This window comes from Manacus candei, unplaced genomic scaffold (genome assembly GCF_025592945.1).
Source record: "Manacus candei isolate 608988 ecotype Guabito, Panama unplaced genomic scaffold, ASM2559294v1 h1tg000131l, whole genome shotgun sequence".
Classification (NCBI taxonomy): Eukaryota; Metazoa; Chordata; class Aves; order Passeriformes; family Pipridae; genus Manacus; species Manacus candei.
In genome coordinates, this window is record NW_026138179.1 from 522,592 (window position 1) to 541,159 (window position 18,568).

At 48.4% G+C, this 18,568-nt stretch overlaps 2 protein-coding genes across 2 annotated transcripts; one reads left to right on the plus strand and one right to left on the minus strand.

Annotated features, from left to right (window-relative positions):
* Nucleotides 1-1,755: 1,755 nt before the first annotated feature.
* Nucleotides 1,756-10,297, minus strand: OGFOD1 (2-oxoglutarate and iron dependent oxygenase domain containing 1). Its single transcript, XM_051771236.1, has 13 exons — nt 10,147-10,297; nt 9,861-10,006; nt 9,727-9,773; nt 9,488-9,588; nt 8,535-8,651; nt 7,581-7,672; nt 6,419-6,544; nt 5,966-6,079; nt 5,483-5,562; nt 5,040-5,335; nt 3,593-3,715; nt 2,809-2,867; nt 1,756-2,285 (listed from the first exon to the last, which is right to left on the minus strand). The coding sequence occupies exons 1-13, from the start codon at nt 10,295-10,297 to the stop codon at nt 2,124-2,126; spliced, it is 1,614 nt and encodes a 537-aa protein (XP_051627196.1). The 3' UTR covers nt 1,756-2,123.
* Nucleotides 10,298-10,370: 73 nt separating this feature from the next.
* NUDT21 (nudix hydrolase 21) lies at nt 10,371-17,060 on the plus strand. Its single transcript, XM_051771252.1, has 7 exons — nt 10,371-10,601; nt 12,124-12,324; nt 13,531-13,594; nt 14,231-14,320; nt 14,965-15,040; nt 15,398-15,512; nt 16,769-17,060. The coding sequence occupies exons 1-7, from the start codon at nt 10,486-10,488 to the stop codon at nt 16,788-16,790; spliced, it is 684 nt and encodes a 227-aa protein (XP_051627212.1). The 5' UTR covers nt 10,371-10,485; the 3' UTR covers nt 16,791-17,060.
* Nucleotides 17,061-18,568: the final 1,508 nt, after the last annotated feature.

The following is an 18,568-nucleotide window of genomic DNA, read 5'->3' on the forward strand; positions in this document are numbered from 1 at the left end:
TTGTTAATTAATTTACTCCCAACTTTGCCCAGCAGACTGTGCTGTCAATAACTGTGGTATCTGTCACTTTAGTTCAAAACTACACAAATAATTTTGGGTTTTTGTTCTTTGAAGCTTCCATTACTTGTTTCTTTCAACTGGAGCAGCTCAGAATAAGAACTGCTTTCTCCCCAAGAAGAGCTGCTGCCCCAATAGGCAGCAGAGTGCCTCAGAAACCAGTAACTCAGAGAGTCCTGTCCTACTTCAGGATTAGTTTCTAGCTTCATCCCATTGTCTTTGTAAGTAGCAAAGGAAGATTAAAACTAAGCAAGAAAGTCTTGGTAGTGCACAGAGAAGCCATCTTAAGGAGACAGAATGTGAAGAAGATGGTGTAGATAGATCTTGCAACTGCAGCTCAGCACAACCACCTCCCAGCTGTCCTTCCCGTTCAGCAGTGCAGGAGGGAGTAGCTAGAACTGAACAACTGCTTGTAATCTGGGATGGAACTGACCCTGGAGCTATAGAGTTCTGCACAACAGGAGTGCAGGACAGTGTTGTCCCCTTGCTCTGGCACCTGTGGGGGCTGAAACACCTTTCCCTTTGGAAGCAAGGACAGGGGTTCCTGCCAACTGCCTCAGGGAATCCTTTTTTGACCCTTGTGTATTGGGATTGAAGCTGAAGGCTGTTGCTCCTGTATCTTCATGAAGACAAGCCCACAGGACACCTCACCTGCTCGGCAAAGGGTGCAGAGTACTCATCAGCAGTTGCCTTGCTTTGGGCTCACTGCTCCTCTGCTGCCAGCTGTGGTCTTACACCACTGTGGTGGTCTTCAACAACAGGCCTGGAACTAGAGACTTTAATCCAAAGCTTCCCTCTCCCAGCCCAGGAGAGGCAGGAGGAATGAGAGGTGCACACTCTCCCCAGCTCACTGTGAGCCTGTGGCCTGCACGGTCTGGCTCGGATGAGCTGAAGGAACACCCGTGTCTCAGTGCCAAGAGAAGTTTCAGGCAAGCAGGTGCAGGCCAGGGCTGAGCCTCCAGCAGGGCGTTGAGCACTCTGGCTGGCTCTGGAAGCATCAGCACAGTCCTGCTGCAGTGGACGTGGGGCAGGCACAGAGCCTGAGAGCACGTGCAGGGAGGAGGTGCTGCACCAAGACCACTGCCCTTCTTGTACTGTTTACCACAGGACCTGGCTGGCTGCTGCCTCGAAAGACCTGAGCTGATCCCCAGTGACAGAAGCCATCAGAACCCAGCAGATCCCAGGACATCACTAACAGGACAGGAGGCCATGCTGCTGGAGACCCTCCTACCGCCTGTGGATGACGAGCCAGGCAGAGGTAAGTTACCACATTCCTGCTGCCAGCCCACCACCCCTGGCTCTAGGCTGGAGCCACAACCCTTTCACAGCTGAAGCCAGGAGGTGTCTGCACACCCACCAAGTAGAGTGCACAGGAGCAGGTTTCTTCTCTCAGCTGTTTAGCTTGTAAATCCTTTGGAAAAAGGGCTGCATCTGGGTCTGTCTGCACAGCATTTAGCATAATAAAGTCTTGCTCCTTGTTACAGTGCCAGGGCCTTCCCCATGCCAGCAGTTTTATAGCCTCACTGTTTTCCTTCCCAACTCCCCAGAGCTGTGCAGCTGGAAAAACCTCATATTTCCCAGGGCAGCTCCTTTATTTTTGCCTCTGCAAACAGGGAACCCAGTTAAGCCCCAGAAAATGTCTTGGGCATTTTGTAACAAAACTTGCTCGACCAGTGTTTGAAGCATTTAACTGACCCATTTCCTTTTTTTCTTTTTTAATAAAAACAGTCATCAGCTTGGGGCAATGTACAGTTGTAATTCTCACCCTGACAGCTCAGAGACACCACTGTGCTGCTCCCATGAGAGCACAGCTGGAAAGCTGATGGTTGTGGGACAACCCTCTCCACATAGCATTAAATGCAGTTCAGGGTGTGTGTTGCAATGGACTTGGGAGGAGACTGAATTTCATTTGTACAGGTAAAAAAGCCACCTGGACCCCACAGTATGCAGCGTGATGAAGCTGCATCAGCAACCTTTGTCTGCACTTAGGTCCCAGCTGAATGCCTGGACAGGAACCTGCCCACCACCCACCACCATTTCCTGTGACAGTGTCACACTCTGCACCATCACTCGTAATAGACAAAGGAAAAATCCCAAAATCCTGTTCTGTTTGGATGCTTGTTCAGGCGTGCCAAGCTACGATGGTTGATGTATTTCACAAACTTCATAGTTTCTTTGTCTCTGTAAACTAAGGCCAAGCAGTTGTCCTCTGGATTCACTGTCAACAGCTAGAAGACACAAGAGGAAGGGAGGAAATCAGTGTCATAAAAACAGCTTTGACAGAATTCTGAAGAAGAAACAAAAGTTTCAAAAGTTAGTCAGAGCAAAAGTCTGGTGTTAGAAAACTAACTGTGACACCATTTTCACTTTAATACCCCTTAACCTGAAGCATTATTATAGAGTAAGGGGTTCTGGACTGGTATGACTGCTCAGCACTGTCATTAGTACTGATGCTGGGTGTGACCCCAGTGAATGGCACCCCCTGGAAAAGTGTCATCTCTGCTACAGCCTTGTGTCCCTCCAGGGCAGGCTTCCCACGTGGCCCCAGGTGCTGTGAGGCACTGTCAGGGCCCAGGTCTCACACTTTAGGGGAACACCAGCCTCTTGAAGCATGAGCAGGGAGTGGGGCAAGAAGGCTCCAGAGCAACACTGAGCACTCTCAGGATTATGTTAGTGTGTGACAAAGTGTAATTATACCACTCCACTCTAAACAATTTTATCTGATTTGCAGCTAGTAACTGAGGTCCTTACCTCTTCATCTTCACCTTTGGCAATGTAGGAGGTAAAGCCACCATATTCAGGATCCCAGTCTTAAAACAGAAAAGAAAGACTCTTAGAAAGTTCAGTCCTGCCCAGGCTTCTCAAAGCCCTCCTGGAGATGCTGTTTTGTCACCCCACTGCCCACAGTTACTGGATACAGGATAATCCCCAGTTTACCTCCTCACATGTAGAACAGTTCTGCCTTAGCAGACAGCAAAAGGATTTCAGGATAATTACCAGCATGTGCCAGATGGTTTCAGCTGTGGGTTCAGCTGGTCTAAAACGCTTGTGTTTAGATTTTTGTTTTTATCACTATCTAACTAGCAATCTAAAATGCCCAGACATGCCTAAAGTAACTGTTGAAAACCCTGGGCTTTGTGAACTGGAGGTGCAGTTGATAATTCTGGTGAGAAAAGGGGTGGAACAGAACACTTTCAGCGGGTGTTCTGGCCACCTGGCCCTCCACCGTGCCCAGAGCCGCTGCTCAGGAGAGGAAAGGGCTGGGAGACTCAGCCTTTCCCTCTGCCCAGGCGCCACCTCCTGGCTCCTGCAGGAAAGGCCAGAGCTGACTCCAAGGCCACGATCCAAATCTTTGTACACAAAGACTACTGAAACAAGGGTTTATGCCGAATGAGGACTAGGGCAAAATTTAAAGAGACCTTCCATGTAGGAAAAAGCAGGGAAATTTTGGTTGTTTTAGCACTGCTGAGAAGTCAGAAGGAACTCCTTCGTGCAAAGCTTGTAAAGGAGAGTGACACCTCTCCTGTCCACTTACCCTCACAGCCACAGAAGAAGAGCAGGTCGAGAGCAAACTCTGTTGCTTGAGTGTCGTGGACCAGAGTGTAGTGCCCGTGGGTCCAGCGCCGCAGCTCCCCCGCGCACACCGGGGCACCCGAGCCTAGGAGAGGGCACAGCTATGCCAGGGAATGCAGGGAAGCTGGGCAGCAGCATGGGGGGAGCAAGGCCTGGGGCTGTCACACCACTGAAATCGCCGGGAAGCTGGGCAGCAGCACATGGGGAGCAAGGCCTGGGGCTGTCACACCACTGAAATCGCCTGCTGGCCCCAGCCAGGGAAAGGTAAACCCATGGATGGCATGTTAACATCTGTCCTAGAGGTGGCTCTAGGTCATGTACTTTGAACATGTAGGAGTGGGACCAACATTTGCTCCAAGCTCTGCTCTGCTTTAGTTTAACCAGTTCTTCCCTTTTTATTGTGTTTCCTCTGGATTTACAGTAGAGCTCCAAACCTCAAGAGCCAGCATCCTTTCTGCTCTGGAAGTACCCAGGAACTACCAGAAACCCCAGTGAAGAAGGACATTGCTCTGAACTCACTCTGTGTGTGCCATCCAAGGAGGTATGTCAGAATGTGGGGAAGCCTTTCTTTTCTCATGGGTCTAGCTCAGTTTTCAACCCATGTAGACTCAAACTATGCCCCCCTCATATATGAATTAAAAATCACACGGTAGGAACAGGGCAGATAGAAGAACCAAATGACTGTGGAAACCAGAAAAACAAAGTCCTGTTCCTACTAAGTGTTTTGATGGGATTTTTCATTAGGACTATTTTTTTAACTATCTTTTTTTCACGTGTCCACTAATTTGCCTGGCTCAGTGCAAGATGAGCATTTACAAAAATTCTGCCCTTAAACTTCAGAGCCACTGTTTCAAACAAACATCACAAATCTGTACATCCAAAATTAATCTCATCCTTGACAGCAGTGGTATCTCACTGCTGACAGTAAATGGTTATTAAGGCTGACAGTGTTTTCTGAAAGGTTAAATCCTACCTTTGAGGTATATCACTTTTCTAGTTCTGAAATTATGCTGATGTGTTCACCTTTTTCCTTTGGATTTGTTATCTTGCATGAAAATCTGATTTATAAGAAGCAGGGATATTTATATGTAGAAGCCACATAACGACTGACAAAAGCTTATTGGGCAATTAACAGCCCTCCCCAAAGTCCCATCCTTAAGACTTAGGTCTGTTCAAAATGGTAACTTCGAGTTAGTTATGAATTTACTCCAAATTCTTTTGCAATGGTCGCTGATTTTGGACACCCAATCTGATGTGCTTCAGATCCCACATTTGTGCTGGTGCCCTGTGCTGGCTGCAGCACAAGATGAAACACTAGGTCCCATGGAAATCACTGGGAACTCTGCTGCCAGCTCTCTTAGCACCAGGATTGTGCTCGAGCCCTTTCCCACTGCTGCTGCTCTACTTACTGCTCTGTGTCTCGCCATCCTGTGCTTCACCAGAGCTGTCAGGCTGCTCTGGCTCACAGGGATTGTCATCAGCGTGTTGTTCAGCTTCTTCCTGCTCGGGTTTGAGACTTCTGTGCCCAGCAGTGTCCGCTGCTCGTCCTTCCCCAGCATCTTCATCCTCATCAGAGGGAGCCAGGAAGTGCAGCTTTAAGCCAGTGAAGTTGGAAAGCAGCAAAAACAAGGCCTCGGAGCGTAAGAGCTGCAGGAATTTCTTCAGGGTGTCAGGGAGGCTGACCTCCTCTGCTGCCTCATAGAGCCTGAAAGACAGCAGGTGTATCAGAAGGTGTATCTCCTTGTTAGAGAGCCAACAAGGACCACATCCTTGGGGCAGCATGAGCCAGGGCAGCCTCATGGCAGCTCCTGCTTGGCCTCACCAACAGCTGCAGTGTGCTGCCATTCCCCACCTTTTATTGGCAGGCCCCCGACTGCTCCACTGGATCTCTTTGTTCTCCAATGCTTCACAGAGTAGTTGGTATTTCTCTTTCTAGGCAAAAAAAAGATAGTGCAGAGACATTATCATTCAGCTCCCAGGTGTGCCAGAAGCAGTGTCTCCAGATAAGGCACTCTAACTTGTTTGAGGATCCCAAGACTGCTGAATTTAGATGCACTTCTGCTTTGCTTCTTGCAGGAAATAAGGTTGAATACAAGTGTTTGATTTTTGGTGAGTCCCTACACAGCAGTGTACAGGCAGTCAGAGGGGATCCATCCACAGAATCACAGAGTGGCTGAGGTTGGAAAGGACCTCTGGAGGTCCATTCCCCTTTAGGGCATGAAACTAGGTGTTTTAGTTAACAGATGTGCAAGCAAGCCCTTTCCCAGCCTGCATGCCAGGTGGTACCTGTCACCCTGTTCTGGCAGATCAGATCCAATCGAACCACCAGGCTCACCTTAAGAAAGTCTTTCAGGAGAATTTCTGATCGTTCCTCAAATTCCTCCTGGATTTGAGCTTGGGAGTCCATGTCCAAGTAAACTGGATTGATCCACTCATACAGTATTTCATGCTGGAAGGGAAATGGATTGCAATGCTGAGTTTGCAAAAGTGAAATTCCTCAGTTCCCCATACTGAGCTGCCCACAGGGCTGCATTCCCTCACACACACTCCATTCCTTTATTTCATTGCACCACAAGTATTTGCTGCAGTCTCTGAACTACTGGAGGTATGCAAAACATCCAGAGCCAAGAAAGATGCACGGGAAAGAAACTGGATACAAATTTATGGACAGGGAACAAAAAGGAGAATGCGATAGGATTAAAGCATCCCCAGAGCATCACTGCCTCCCGTAACAGGTGTTACAGGAACAAGAAAGAGAGAGAAATGCAGATAAGCAGATGTTACTCACATCATAGGGGATGTGGGGGCTCCTGGGCAAGGGAGCTTCAGCGTGGCGTGTGGGTCTGGGCACGGCCGGGCCGTGGAACCAACCGCTCACGGACAGGCGGCACCTCCGCGACACAACCTCGGACACCTGCAACGGCCGAGCACGGCACTGCTGGGACCAGGGCTGACAGGCACCCTGGAGACTCACAACAGGACATGGACCTGACTCCAGAGAGCCCACTTGCATAGGCTCTCTGGAGTCAGACAGCACTAGACCAGGTGGGATTATCAGAGAGGCCTAAGGCAAACTTTGATTCTCAAGTCCACTGTGTGTTTCCAGAGTTCCAGTCTAAGCTTTTACTCCAAGCTCACAGCAGAGCTCTCTCTGAGAGCTTTGTCATTCTGTTATAAAGTAATTGCATTTCATTTTTCTACCATTTATTCTGTTGAAGGACCATAAAGGACTGCAAAAATCAGCTGTCACAGCTTAGTCTGGAAGGTCAGACAACGCGGAGCACCCGTGGGCCTTGGCAGGCTACACTGCTCTGCTTTTGTGTCCTTTACTTTTTAAAAAATGCTGTAACACAAGCCAGCATGAAGGCTCTTTGCTTATTTGTGAGACTAAGAGCAGACCCTCTATCCTGGCATTTACCCTGGCCTCTGGAAACCCTTAGTTTTCCCACAGTGATGGTCACTGTTAAATCTTGATTTCATGAAATTGTGCAGAGGTTGGGCTAAATGGAACAATTGGACACTCTAAGGTGCTGTAACAGCAGTGTGAAGAGAAAGCACAAATGATGCCCCTGTTGGCAAGGTGGTGGGCTCAGGAGCTCTTCTGGTGTGAAGTGATGGCACCCGCATGAAAAATGTGAGCTAGTTTAAGACAAGCCAACAAACAAAAACAAGCCCTAGCCAAATTCACAGCAGAGGCTTGCCAGGATAGCAACACAAAACAAAAGTTTTCCTTTCCCAGGCTGATGAAGCTAGACTGATAGTTTAATGTTGGCTTTGTCAGTTCTTGTCCTCCTTAAAGTCCCTGAAGCCCTGCCTTTAGCACACAGCACTTAGCGTGAGTATCTGCTCTAGCCACAGTTCTTCTCCCTCCCCATCAGGATTGTAATAACACACAGAGGGAACAACCACAACAATGAGAATCAAAAAACGAACAAGAGACAGCTCCTTGCCTGGTGGAAAGAGACTGGAGACACTTCAAAGAAAACCAGCGTGTTCCACGAAGGTACTAATGACTTGGTGATGTGCTGTGGCTGGAGGTGTTCTGAGGAGGGAGAAAACACACTCTGGTTAAGATATTGAACTGGAACTTGCTAGAAAGTGCTATTTCTCTCTCACTTCATGACAGTGACTGGTAGGACACCTGGGTATAAAGGATGGAGCTCAGGGCAAGGGCTTGGTGAGGAATCAGTGCACTGCTATGGAGACAGGCAGAGAAAGTTGGAGCTGTTCAGCCTGGAGAACAGAAGGCCCAAGGGAGACCTTAGAGCCCCTTTCAGTGCCTAAAAGGGCTGCAAGAGAGCTGGGAAGGGACTTTGGACAAGGGCATGGAGTGACACGACAAAGAGTAATGGCTTCAAACTGACAGAGGGCAGGGTTAGATTAGATGTTAGGAAGAAATTCTTTACTATGAGAGTGGTGAGGCCCTGGCACAGGTTGCCCAGAGAAGCTGTGGCTGCCCCATCCCTGGAACTGTTCAAGGCCAGGTTGCACAGGGCTTGGAGCAACCTGGGATAGTGGAAGGTGCACCTGTCCACAGCAGGGGGCTGGAACTAGATGATCTTTAAGATTCCTTCCAACCCAAACCATTCTGTGGCTCTGTTGCTGGAAAGGGACATTACTGTCATCATTCTGGAGTTCCAAGCACAGTTACTGGCATTGCTTCCAAGTTGCCTCCACTCTCAGCCCTTCCAAAAGAACAGAATAAAAAGCTGTTTCTTTGTCTGCTGTTGCTCATTGTCTGTAAACCCCACTACAGCCCATCCCTAAGGTGCGAATTTTACCTACACATCCTCTTTTGTGGGCAAAGGAGAAACTCTTTATCTCCCTGCTGCTGTTTGAGGGGAGAGTTGCAGCAAGGTGCACATGAGCTCTGTGTTTTTCACCCCCCGAGGCCAAGCTCTCACCGTCCGTGCTGAACAGGTCCAGCGTTCCCCCGTCACCGCTCTGCCAGGCTGGGACGAGGTACAGGATGAAGGCGATTCTCCGACCTTCCAGCTCGTCATCGTGGCACAGCAACACATCTGCAATCACACACCCTTTGCTGCTGCAGCATCTTTGCAGCACACACGTGATTCATTCCAACAACTGCTTCCCAGCCTGGGCCCCGCGAGGGCACGACAAGAAGAAACACGTTCCTCCCAAGAACTGCATTTTCGCTCATCGGCATCACCAGCCCGAGATCTGCAAGGTTACCTTCTGTGGGGCTGCACTGCAGCTGGCAGATGAGCCCCCTCTGAAGGTACAAGCAGTCACACCTTATCACCCACCCCTTTCTGGCTGCCACCGGGCACAGGGGACAGAGATTCCCAACCTAAACAATGGCTCCAGCTCTGACTTCTGAACGGAGTAGGTTTGTTGCTGGAATAGAGAGGAGGGGGAATCCTGAGAACAGAAAAGCTGGACCAGCAACTGATTGTGCAAAAGACTTTTAAAAATTAGAGCTGATTGCAATTAAAAATTCCCCCTTCCTACAGTGACTTTTCACGACTGAAAGCACAGGCACAGCTGAAACCTGGAGTCACCAAGTGACATTTTGCCATTAGAATTCACAAACTCAACTGCAGCATTTGGAAGATGAACATGTCACACTCTTGTATGGAAGCAGCCACATAAACACAGGCTGAACATCTCTGAAAAGGTGGGGACTTGCAACTGCACCAGGCCCAGCTAAAGCCACCAGCAACAGAACTGCAGCAACAGTTTTTCCATCATTTGCACTTTGTTTTCTGAGACTTTGATTTGCTGCTTCTGGGACCCTCTGGAACTAGAGAAGGGTTGGGATGGGTTATAAAACTAGATATTCCATAGACATTTTGTTTCCTACAAGCTTTAGGGAAAGGATCACTTGTATACTGACCAGTATACTCATATTTAGCACAAGAGATGTCAATAGTTGGCTCCAGCTCTATCTGAGTCACAGCAGAAAGCCACGGTCGGAATTCTTCACATAGAGCATTCCTGAGAAGACAAGCATAGGGTACATGTCCTCCCGTGTTATAAAGCATCCATATCACCATAGACTAAACTAATGTATTGTCTCCCAACTATTTAAAGAGTTACAGGTGCTGTTGCTGCGGGTCACAGTGTATCCTTTACCTCAGCGCGGCGATGTGGGGCTCCGGGCTTGCCCCCAGCTCCTCGGACTGCGGCGGCCCATGGAAGAGAAGAAGGGACGGGGGTTAGGGCGGCTCAGCACAGCCCGGCCCGGCCCGGCCCGGCCCGGGGCCCACCTGCCGCAGCGAGAGGAGGTCGTTGTGCCGCCCGCGGAAGCCGAGGCCCAGCAGCTCGTCCCGCAGCGCCTCCGCGAAGGCCGCGCCCGCCAGGAACCCGGGGATGACGGCGTGCCGGAACGGGGCCGGCTCCAGCGCCGCCGCCTCTGCCAGGGAAAGGCCGCCGGTGAGGGCCGGGGAGCCGGGCCGGGCCGTACCGTGCCGCACCGCTCCCCGCGTGCCCGGCCGGGCCGTACCGGGCCATGCCGGGCCGTACCGGGCCGTACCGGGCCGTACCGGGCCGTACCGTGCTGCAGCCGCTCCCCGCGGGCCCAGGCCGCCCCCGCGCGCTCCCGCAGCGCCGCGTCCCCGAGGGCCGCGCACAGCTCGGCGCGCGCCTCCCGCTTCCCGCGCTTCGCCCCCGGCGGCGCGCCCGCTCCGCGGCGCTTGGCGGCCATGACGCCGCCCGGCCGGACTGCAACTCCCGGCGGCCCCCGCGCCGCGCCCCCGGCGGCCAATCGGATGGCTCGGGGGGCGGGGCGCGGTCCCGGCAGGCGGCGCGCGGCGCTCGGGACCGGGCGGGCGTTAATGGCGGACGCGGCTCCCGCCGCCCAGCGCTGACCCGCCGCTCCCGCCGCCTCCCGCCATGTCCGTGGTGCCGCCCAACCGCTCGCAGACCGGCTGGCCCCGCGGGGTCAACCAGTTCGGCAACAAGTACATCCAGCAGACGAAGCCGCTCACGCTGGAGAGAACCATCAACCTGTGAGCGCCGCCTCGGGCCTGCCCGCCCCTGCCCCGTCCTGCCCGCTCCCTCAGCAGCCCCGGGGGGTTTGCGCTCAGCGCCCGCCCTACGAGGGTCGCGGCCTCCCGGAGAGCCGAGGGCAGGGCGGCGGCACAGCCCGGGTGCCTTTGGGGCTCCCCCCGCGCAGGCTGCTGAGCCGCACTGGGGGTACCGGGGTACCGAGGGCTCGCCGGCCTCCGGGGGAGCGAACGCTTTAGTGCTTAAAAACAGCGTCTGGCTCGGGAGGTGTGAGCCCCGAGTAACACAGGGAGGGTTTGGGCCTGTTGAGCGTCACCGACACTCTCACGGATTATCCGGGAAGGCGGCAGAGAGGGAAACGGGCTCTCTCTTGGCCTCGCTGGGACTCGGGCTGGCCCTGTGACCCCAGTCCGTGGGATGTAGCTGGATGTGCCTGGTGTTTGTGGGTTGTCTGATGCAGGTGTTGGGGCTTAATTAAGAGTGGTTGCTACCAGAGAAAACTTTATTTCTGCCATAGAAACAAACTACTTGCTAATAAGTATTTACATATTTTTTAATGAGAAGCCATATATTTTAGCTTCTTCCAGAAAGTTCTGGTGGACGTAGAACGTGTTCTTTGCTAAGTACATCTGTCAAGTTGCAAAAGCCAGCAGATGTTAACTGCAGCAGTCAATATTCAATTTTAACTATTCATCACTAACACTTGTATTTTTTGGTGTAGCTGAATTTATTCAGTCTTGTGAAAATTCAAATGTGAGCTTCAGAGATTGGAATATTTCTATAGAGTTTCTGAAGAAATGACTCATTGGGAAGCTGTGTTATCAGCATATTTTTTTTTTAAAGTCTAGACCATTTCTTGCCTAAACTTTCTTTTCTTTTCTGACTGTTTTAAGTCCCTCTTACTTGAAGAAATCACTGAGTTTTCACTGCACTGTCCCAAGAGTGCAGAGGCCCAGCACCAGCCCAACAGAGGGATCTGCTCACACTCTTTGTCTTACCCCAGGCTCTCAACCCTGCACTCAGACAGTCAGTATTTCTCCTCCTCTGTCATCCAGATGCCTGATTCCCCACTTCAAAACAAAACCACTTCTAACAGTTCAGTTCTCAGGCCCTTCATTACATCTGCAGAAAACACCTGCAGTGCTGTGCAGCTTCCTTCCTTCCTTCCCAGCAGAGCTTTTCCCTCTGGTCTCTTTTCCAGTTTCTCTTGGAGCTTCAGCTGCCTTTTCTCTGTGGCATGGAGATCAAAGAGGGTGGCTGTTGAATAATGTTTGGTTCTTCTGGGCTTCTTCCCTTCTTTTGAGCCAGCCCCAGGCTGGTGTGTGGCTCAGCAGAACTGTCTGTGCTCGTGTGTTCCTCGAGCAGATCTCTGGGACAAGGGCCCCGTGAGCCACCAGCAAGGATTTTAGCCCTGCCCTCTGAGCTGCCCACCAGGCACAGAAGGGTCTGCCTCAGGCGAGGTGCTGTGTCAGAGGGATTTAAAGTTCAGTTTCTTTATGCAGTTACAATTTTCCCCCCTTGCAGGTACCCTCTGACAAATTACACCTTTGGCACCAAGGAGCCCCTGTACGAGAAGGACAGCTCGGTGGCCGCTCGGTTCCAGCGCATGAGGGAAGAGTTTGACAAGATTGGCATGAGGAGGACGGTGGAGGGGGTTCTCATCGTGCACGAGCACAGGCTGCCCCACGTGCTGTTGCTGCAGCTGGGGACAACTTTTTTCAAGCTGTAAGTGTTTCTTAAACTTTAAACTTTAATTTATTGTCACAGACCACTAAACACGCGGGCTGGAGGTTAAACTGTGGCCAACTGGTTGATGTTTTGAATGGGATTAATTTCTTGCAAAAACTTAGTCTGGAAAGTCTTTTTTTGAGTGGTGGGGTTTTCATCTAAAGTGTTTGTCTGACTGCTCATGAGGGGGTGACTTAGTTTGGAAGAACCAGCTGGGAATCTTAGTTACAGTGCATCACTGTGGTAAAATCTTGTTTAAAAGTCATTATCAGCAGCTGGTGTGTTGTACTTGCATTGTGAAAGCTGTTATGCTTCCATAGCTTATGTTATGCCTGCAAAAACAGGCAAGTTTAGTTCAAGAACTAATTCCCTGTAAATACAGAATGATACCTGGTTACAAACTACTGGGTGAGCTGGGATAGCAAGAAAGGGAGGCGTCTAAATTTGAGGAAATCACTTGAGTTCCTCTCATATTGATCAGTGCCAGAGTGAAATTCTAACGTTTGGATAGGGTCGTGGTGATGGTGGTGGTGCTTGTTTTCTGTTTTAAACTAGATGGTCTTGACTTGTCTCAAGTTACTCTGCTTGTGTTCTTGCTCTTGTTTTTAACATTTATATTGTTTGCTCTCAATTTTGTGTATGTGTGAAGTCTCATTTCATATCTAGATTAGTTTTTCACGTCTTGATTTGAAAGGTGTTTGTGCACAAACAGACTTGTGAAATGCTGTATTGATGAAAATGTGGTTTTAGATTTTTCATTAATTGTGCATCAAATGTGGGGCGGTTCCCCATCTGAGTTTTATTTTCTGCTTTCTGTTTGCTTCAGTGTGTGCTGGTTTTGAGATAACAATAAATACAGGCAGTATTTACAACGTTTTCTTCAGCTTTTGGTTATTATTGTTAAAACTTTACCCTTTAAGTGTCCCAGTCTTTATCATGTATATTGTTGTGCTTTGTCCTGCTGAATTGAAAGTATTTTATATAATAGTTATTTTTATAAGGGGCACGAGTAGCCATTTTAGTCATGGTTTTGGTGAAAGTTATCCTGCTGTCTTCAATATCAAAGTTAGATTTGGAATTTCTGACTTAAGGACCATAAAAGAATTTGTAACTCCCTGCCTGGAAGCACATCTGAACTTACCTGTGAAAGTTGGTAAATGCAATAAAATGTAACTTCAGCTTTCATCACTGTTATTTTAACAGACCTGGTGGTGAACTGAACCCGGGAGAAGATGAGGTGGAAGGGCTCAAACGCTTAATGACAGAGGTCTGTTTTCTGTTGTTATGTTTCCGTAGCAGAATGTTACATTATCTTAGAATTAGCAGAATGAGCCAAAACATGAGTGGTCTTCTTACCGCTGCTGTTATTGTTGCTTTTGTGATGTTCTCAGGTAGTTACAAATAAGCAGTCAAGTTTTCATTTGTCTGCATCATGAGTGTGGCTGACTCCTGCTGCTGCTCAAGTCCTGTGTTCATTTGCAGCTTTGCTTTCTGACTGGCTTCAGGCAAGTGAATGTGCAGATGAGCAATAAGATGTGTTGTGGAGCACAGCTGGTGAGGACTTGCCTTTGAGATAGTCCTCCCGTGCCCTCCAATTAGCCTAAATTGCTTCTGTCAGCTAGTGTAACAATGTATTTCATTGTTCCCATTGGTCAGATAGGACTCAGGCCAGCTGAATACAGCATGGAATTTGAAATGCTCTCTAAAGTGGCCTTGTCCTGCCAGGCGAGGCTTTTACGAAAAAATTCCACTTTATACAAAAATACTCTACAAATTCTATTGAAAGCTGTCTCAGAGCAGTTCTAAACTATATCAGAAAAAGGTTTTGTTCTTTCAGTATGTGTTTTCTAGAAAAATGGACTTGGGATAGTTAGAGTTGTGATTGTTACTGGATTTTTGGTAGATACTGGGTCGCCAGGATGGTGTTCAGCAGGACTGGGTGATTGATGACTGCATTGGCAACTGGTGGAGACCAAACTTTGAACCTCCTCAGGTGAGTACTCCTGTGGGCTTCCATCCTCTTCAGTCAAGTACTGATTGTACCTCCAAAGCCTTCAACCCACTGGTTGGCCTTTCTGAGTACCTGCTGCATGAGCAGTTATTTTTTCTGGGTTTTACCTGTTTTATCTCCTTTCGGTGACTGGGGAGAAACTGCAGCCTCTTTTTCTGGAAACTTCTATTCCCTTCCTCACACATGTCATGATGGATGAGAAACCACTGGATGTAATAGCTTCCAGTTCTGTGCTGAGACAGATGCACCACTGAAATTCCTTTTGTAGCCATGATGGAAACTCTTGCAGCAGCTTATGGAACAAATGCCCTGTGAATAAATTAGTCTCACTACCCTATTTCTAAAGGCTCATTTTGCTCTTATGCATTTCTGTCTTATTGGGTTGTTTCAACTGCTTGTGAGTATTGGTGCCCATTTAGATCCTGTCACTAGTTGTGACAGCAACAGCACTCCTTCCTTAAGTACTTTCTTGTAAAATTTTGGGGTTTTTTTATTCGATGCCATGAAAGAAAAATATATGACACACTGAAAGCTTGCACAGTGCTTGATAATTTATAAAGTAGCACTTTAGATTGCACAATATTTTCAAAGCTCTGTACAACTAATTTTTATCATTTTTCTTCTAGTATCCCTATATCCCAGCTCATATTACAAAGCCAAAAGAGCACAAAAAGCTTTTTTTGGTCCAGCTTCAAGAAAAGGGTAGGTATTTGTTTGCAGCAAAGGGTTGTATTTATAACAATGTCTAAGTGCTTGCATTTCCCACAAGGAGATGGAGCAAGTTTGTGTTTGTATGCTTGCAGTTGTTTATAGTTGATCACTAACAAAATTAAATGCTGGTATTGGTTCTGAAGGTAGATGATCCTTTGAACATGAGTTCCTAGTAAATTCTCATTCCTGCTCCTGTTCAGCGTGTGAACCCCACATTTAATTAGAAAAGGAATAAACCTGCTGGAGTGCTCTGTGTAGTGATCTTGTTTTGAGGGCTGTGTGGGACAATGATACCCTGGCTGAACGTGTTTTGCTTTGTCTTATTAATCAACTTGTATTTGTTTTTAGCTTTGTTTGCAGTCCCCAAAAATTACAAGCTGGTCGCTGCACCCTTGTTTGAGCTCTATGACAATGCACCAGGATATGGACCCATTATTTCCAGCCTTCCTCAACTTTTGAGCAGGTATATTGTATTTGTATGATGGTTCTTGGGAATATGTTTGCTGTGGGACACCAGAGCAAGGTGAGGCACTGCAGAAACCAACTTGAAAAGGTTGTAGCTATCCTAAAGAATCTCCCTCAGACAAGGTGTGATGGACAGTTTAGAGGCTCTGATCACAACTGGCTGGCACCAAAGTCCTACACAGCCATTGTAGCTAAGGAAATGTGAAAGATAGTGAGGGTGAAGCTGTGCACAGACTGAGGAACAGCTTCTTGTAGGTGCTGGAGGCAGCGTGAGAGTAAAAGCCAGGCTGGGAGTTTGAAGCACTGAGTTAGGTGTGCATGCTATCCCAGTTTTGTGCTGACTAAATGTGGTGGGTTTTTTAGACTCCCTGCTACAGTTTATAACATGTAGTATTTTTATGACACAAATATGTGTAGGGACAGCTGTATTTTTTCCTTCCTCTTCCTAAGGTACACACTCTTTGGCTTTCTTACCTGGACATGGCTTGTGCCTCAGGTCTCCAGAGCTCACTGGTTTCTTATTTTTGTGGGTGGTCATTCAGACATGCCAGGCATCCCACAGCCTGCCAGCTGTTCTTCAGGAAAGTAGCTCTGTCCTCCTCCTACTTTGATGAAGAAAGTCTGCTAGCAGAATGTCAGCACAGGTGTTGCCCATAATAGGCTTGTTTCCTGCTGGTTTTTTTTGTCTATCCAGCCCCAGTTTTGGCTTCCCCCTCTGAAAACAGAGGGTACTCTGAGTACCAGCAAACACTGGCTGTTCTGCAGAGAGGTGCTGGTTGGGTAGCAGTGCAACAGAGGTATCTAAAGGCTGGGCATCTGGGAGCTGAGAGGGATGGTCGTTTCCACTGCTCTTTGTGAAACTTAGTTGAGAATTCTCTCTGCTGTTGAGTATGTCTGTATGTTACCTTGGAATATGTAAGGTTTGCCTGACAGCAGAAATGCTGTGAAGGGGTTGCTGATGAAGGAACATAACTCTCAGTGGGATTTTCATATCTATGAAACTATCTTAGGAGATAAAAGTGTTAATAATTAGCTCTTCTGCAACCCTAAGAGACAGTTGTGCAGTGTTAGAGGAGGATTGGCTGTTAAAAAGGATGCTATACTGTAAAGCTGTCTTACTAAAAAATGCACTTTTGTCCTGTCAGGTGGAGGCTTATCCAGAGCAGAAACAAAACATTTGCATAATAATTCAAAACTCCCCTTAAATAGAAAGAATGAAAACTCCTTACTTGGTATAATCCTTTTAAATTTTAGATTCAACTTTATTTACAACTGAACTCCTGTTTACCTGAAGACTCCAATAGAAGAAGCCGTCTCTGTGAGCACAGCTTTAAAATGTAGAGTGAAGAATACGTGTGACACAAGGATTTTTTTAAGTCATTCTGTTCCTGGAGGCCACTCAAGTTTCTATGGTATGAACAGAGAAGTGAATCTCAACTGTTTAGGTAGAGAGATGGCAATGTGATACCAGTGTTTTAATCCCTTTTCATTGTAATACTCACCAATTTTTTGTTTTGTACAACATTAAACAAAGTGGTTAAGATTCTGTTTGTCTTGTGTCTTGGGTTTGGTTTGGCTTTTGGGTTTTGTTTGTTTGTTTGATTGGTTGGGATGTTTTGGCGGGTTTTTTTGGTTTGTTTGTTTGATGGTTTTTTTAATTTATTTTTATTTAGTTGTCTCCTAATTTTAGGGACATATTTTAAACTTTTAATACTTTTCTTCAGGAATACAGAAGATCTTGGAAGCCAGAGGAGGAGCTGAGCCATTCAGGGCCCACTCAGATGCTCCAATCTGCATCCCCGAGCAGGGCATTAAGATCAGGGAGAAATTTAAACAGTATAAGTAGGTGCAATATAATTTTGAGTCTTAACCTGGAGAACAGAACCCCTCTTTTGAGGGAGTATGAGAACTTGAGGGCAACTGTAGCCTTTATTTGTTACCAGAATTGATCTGTTTGTACAGGGCTTGGAGGACAAGCAATATGTTCCCTCTGTGCCCCCTTAAGATAGTAACAACCGCGGAATTTCTGTTGGACTGGCTTGAGATACAGTTAAAATAGGGAAAGTGAAGGTAATTTTGTATATATTTCTTTAGCTACAGGACAGAATAAGGGTCATGTTGAAATGTTTTGCCAAAGCCATATGCAAGTGGTTCCATGTTATGCTGAGCTGTGCTGTGTCATCCTGCAAGGGGTATCCATGCTTCTGCTTTTTCTCCTCAATATTTCAGTCTCTTGCAGGTAGTAAAAATCAACCTTACTAATTTGGGGGTTTTTACATGCTTGGCTAAGCATAAATTCCAGTTGGATGTGACATGTCCCAATGCCTTTAGCCTTCCATAATTTTGCTTAATGAGTCTTTAAAACATTTGTTTCCACGTTCTGCATCTGATGAGAAGATGCACTGTTGCTTGTGCACTGTCCTCTTTTATGAAGGCAGGGTTGGAAAGTGCCAGCTGCCAAGAGAACTGAATCTTGCCAAAGTGCTTGGCTCTGCTGCCATCTGCACTGGTAAGCAATGTACAGAACAATCCTGACTGCCTTGGTCAAATTGAAGCTGTGCAATATGGGAAGTGTACCGACAGATGCTGGGAGAGGTGGTGGTGGGGCTCTTCACTTTTGGTCCTATGGATGGAAGGCCTAGAGAGTTGCTGAGCAGAACGTGTGGTTTCTTCGCTGCCAGGTAGGGGAAATGAAGCTAGCAGGGGAGTGTAGAACAGAACCATTTTGCCCGCGGAAGCGAGGAAGGGCCGGTGGAGGTTTGGAGGTCAGTTCCTACAAGAACAAGGAGCAGAGGGGAGCTTTTGATCCCTGGCATTTAACAGCACCCCTCACCTGCTGCCACGCGGTGGTTTGAGGCACTAATTCTTGCTCCAGGCTGCCCGTGGAAGGGCGCTGCACGTGCGGTCTCTCCGCGTTCTCCCCCGACCCCGTGGCCGTAGTTCGGGGCTCCCGCTCGGGCGGCCGTCCCGGGGGCGGGCGGGGTGTGCGGGGCAGGGCCGGCCCGGTGCAGGCGCCGCCCCGGCCGTGACTCAGCGCGCGGGGTGACGGGCGGA